The 2,687-nt window shown below is 37.2% G+C and overlaps 1 protein-coding gene across 1 annotated transcript; it reads left to right on the top strand.

The window, feature by feature from the left end:
* The first annotated feature begins 665 nt into the window (after nucleotides 1-665).
* LOC136234753 (protein EXORDIUM-like 2) lies at nucleotides 666-1,734 on the top strand. Its single transcript, XM_066024226.1, has one exon. It carries the CDS (start codon nucleotides 698-700, stop codon nucleotides 1,634-1,636), a length of 939 nt encoding a protein of 312 aa, XP_065880298.1. The 5' UTR covers nucleotides 666-697; the 3' UTR covers nucleotides 1,637-1,734.
* Nucleotides 1,735-2,687: the final 953 nt, after the last annotated feature.

Raw genomic sequence — 2,687 nt, 5'->3', positions numbered from 1 at the left:
GGGTTAAATATGTAAATGGATCTCCCATTTGACCTAGTTTTGTAATTTTCCCTTATTTTTTTTGGGGGGTTTAATACATCATTTACCCCCAAATTTGTCTAAAAAGTTTCATTCGTTGTGTAAACTTTTAAAATGTCCACATAGTTATATCCACTTGTATAAAATGTCCAATGTTCAATTAGTTCATTGAACTTATGTAAAATATAATCAATTAATCATTCGGTTGTAAAAAAAAATACATACGAAAAATGTGTTGCACACGCCTTAAAATGTTCTTATATAATTAACAGAATAGATTAAAAAGGAAGTTGTTGCTTACTGAACGGTAAAACTAGTCTGCTCTAATTTTAGAACCGCACACTCTAACTCTGATCGTTTTATTTTTTTTAAGACGCGTGCAAGATATTTTCTACATTGAACTTATATTTTTGGAATTGAGTGATTAGTTGATTATATTTTACGTCGTTTAGGAGGTTAAATAAACATTCTATACAAGTTGAGGGAATTATCGAGACATTTTGAACGTTCAAATTATTAATCAAGTTTTTTAGACAAATTCAACCTAAATGATGTATTAAGTTTTTTATTTTTTATTTTTTATTTTTTTTAAGTCAACTTACTTCAATTTAATTTCACTATATAAATACCTCTTCTATCACTCTTCTTCCATCACACTTTGATTTCAAAACCAATACATATGGCATCCTCTAATCCTATCCGTCGTCGTTTCACCCTTTTCACTTCCTTCCTTATTCTATTCTTCTTCTTTCATCATTCCATGGCCACACCAAGAAAGCTTGCTGCTATAGTCAAACAACAACCTCTTGTTCTTAACTACCATAACGGTCCACTTCTTAACGGCAATGTCACCGTTAATCTTATCTGGTACGGCAAATTCACTCCTTCCCAACGTGCTATCGTTGTTGACTTTCTCAACTCCGTTAATTCACCTTCCTCTTCTTCATCTCCTTCCGTGTCTTCCTGGTGGAGAACTATAGGGAAGTACTACGGAGGTCAACGCGATGTCGTTTTAGGTGATCATCAGGTTCTCGACGAGCATTACTCCCTTGGGAAATCACTCAAAACGACACACCTCGAAGCTCTGGCTTATAAATCAGCTACCCGAGGAAAAAGTTCTGTCGTTGTCGTTTTGACATCCGCTGACGTGGCAGTTGAAGGCTTCTGTATGAATCGGTGCGGGACTCACGGAGCGGGTAAGGGTAAAAACGGGAAGATTGCGTACGCTTGGGTGGGTAACTCGGTGAGTCAGTGCCCTGGTCAGTGCGCGTGGCCATTCCATCAGCCGATTTACGGACCGCAGACTCCTCCGTTGGTTGCTCCGAACGGTGACGTTGGGATGGACGGAATGATTGTTAATTTGGCGACGGTTTTGGCGGGAACCGTGACGAATCCGTTTAAGAATGGGTATTTCCAGGGGTCGGTTAACGCGCCACTTGAGGCGGTGAGCGCGTGTACGGGTATTTTTGGGGCAGGAGCATACCCGGGATATCCAGGGGAGGTTCTCGTGGATAAAACGACAGGAGCTAGTTACAATGCGTTTGGCGTGAATGGTCGCAAGTATTTGGTGCCTGCTATGTGGGACCCTGAAACTTCAACGTGTAAAACCATAGTGTGAAAAATATAATTATAATATATAGTTTTGTGTGTGTAGATATGCGGCAAGAATTTACAGGGTGTAAGATTATATTTATTGGAGTGTTACTTCTATTTTGAGTTTGAATCTCAATAAGTATTTTAAGCAATTGTTTTATAATTAATTCAATCGATTATATAATCATATTTACGGCAGGAGTGGTCCTGACAATTTAAGGGCCCTAGATAAAATAAACAGTAAGAGCATTTTTAATATAAAATTTACAATTTAGGGTCATGTAGGAAATATTAAATTTTAAATTGATTTTTATTTATGTTATTACATAAATTAATTTTTAGTTTTTAAATTTAATCAAATTAAGGTAATAAAATGAACTTTTTTTTAATGAGGTAATAAAATGAAACTTGTCTTCTTAAACTTAATTACCCATATATATATCATTTATATATTAAAAAAATTTACAAAGGTGGGAATCAAGCACATACTCTCTTTAGTTTTTCAAGCACATACTCTCTTTAGTTTTTTTTTTTTTTTTTTGAAATAAGGTAAACTTTATTAACTAAGATCAGAAGCGAGAATGTCAAAAATAATCGGTGGTGGACAGGTCCACTCACCACGAACAGATCTAGATGTAACAGTCTTAGCTAAGCTATGAGCTGCTAAATTTGCTGAACGTTTTACATAGGAGACTGAACATGAGTTCAAGGCTCTTAACAAATCACAACAATCATTCACTATATCCGATAAATAAGATAATTGCCGTTTTTGCTGATGTATGGAACTAATAACCACGAGATAATCTGATTGGACCTCCACATGGCTGAGGTTTAAATCCTTAATCCAGGACAGAGCCTCTCTTACCGCCATTGCCTCTGCCAACGGGGGATCCGTGACATCCGCAAGGTGCCCCATTTTAGCAGCAAAACATCTACCCTGATGATCCCTCAGCAGACACCCATAGGAGCTGAATTTATTCTGATCATCCACACCTGCGTCAATATTGCACACATAGCTTCCTTCCGACGGTTTCTTCCATTTTGCGATTACGACCGACTGTGGCTGGGGGTGTTTT

Source organism: Euphorbia lathyris, chromosome 7, assembly GCF_963576675.1.
Source record: "Euphorbia lathyris chromosome 7, ddEupLath1.1, whole genome shotgun sequence".
In the NCBI taxonomy this organism is placed as follows: domain Eukaryota; kingdom Viridiplantae; phylum Streptophyta; class Magnoliopsida; order Malpighiales; family Euphorbiaceae; genus Euphorbia; species Euphorbia lathyris.
Note: the sequence above shows the minus strand (reverse complement) of the source record. Positions and strands in the feature narration are given on the sequence as shown.

Excerpts from the sequence above, each read along its gene's own strand:
- LOC136234753 (XM_066024226.1), top strand. The coding sequence starts at position 698 with ATGGCATCCTCTAATCCTATCCGTCGTCGTTTCACCCTTTTCACTTCC.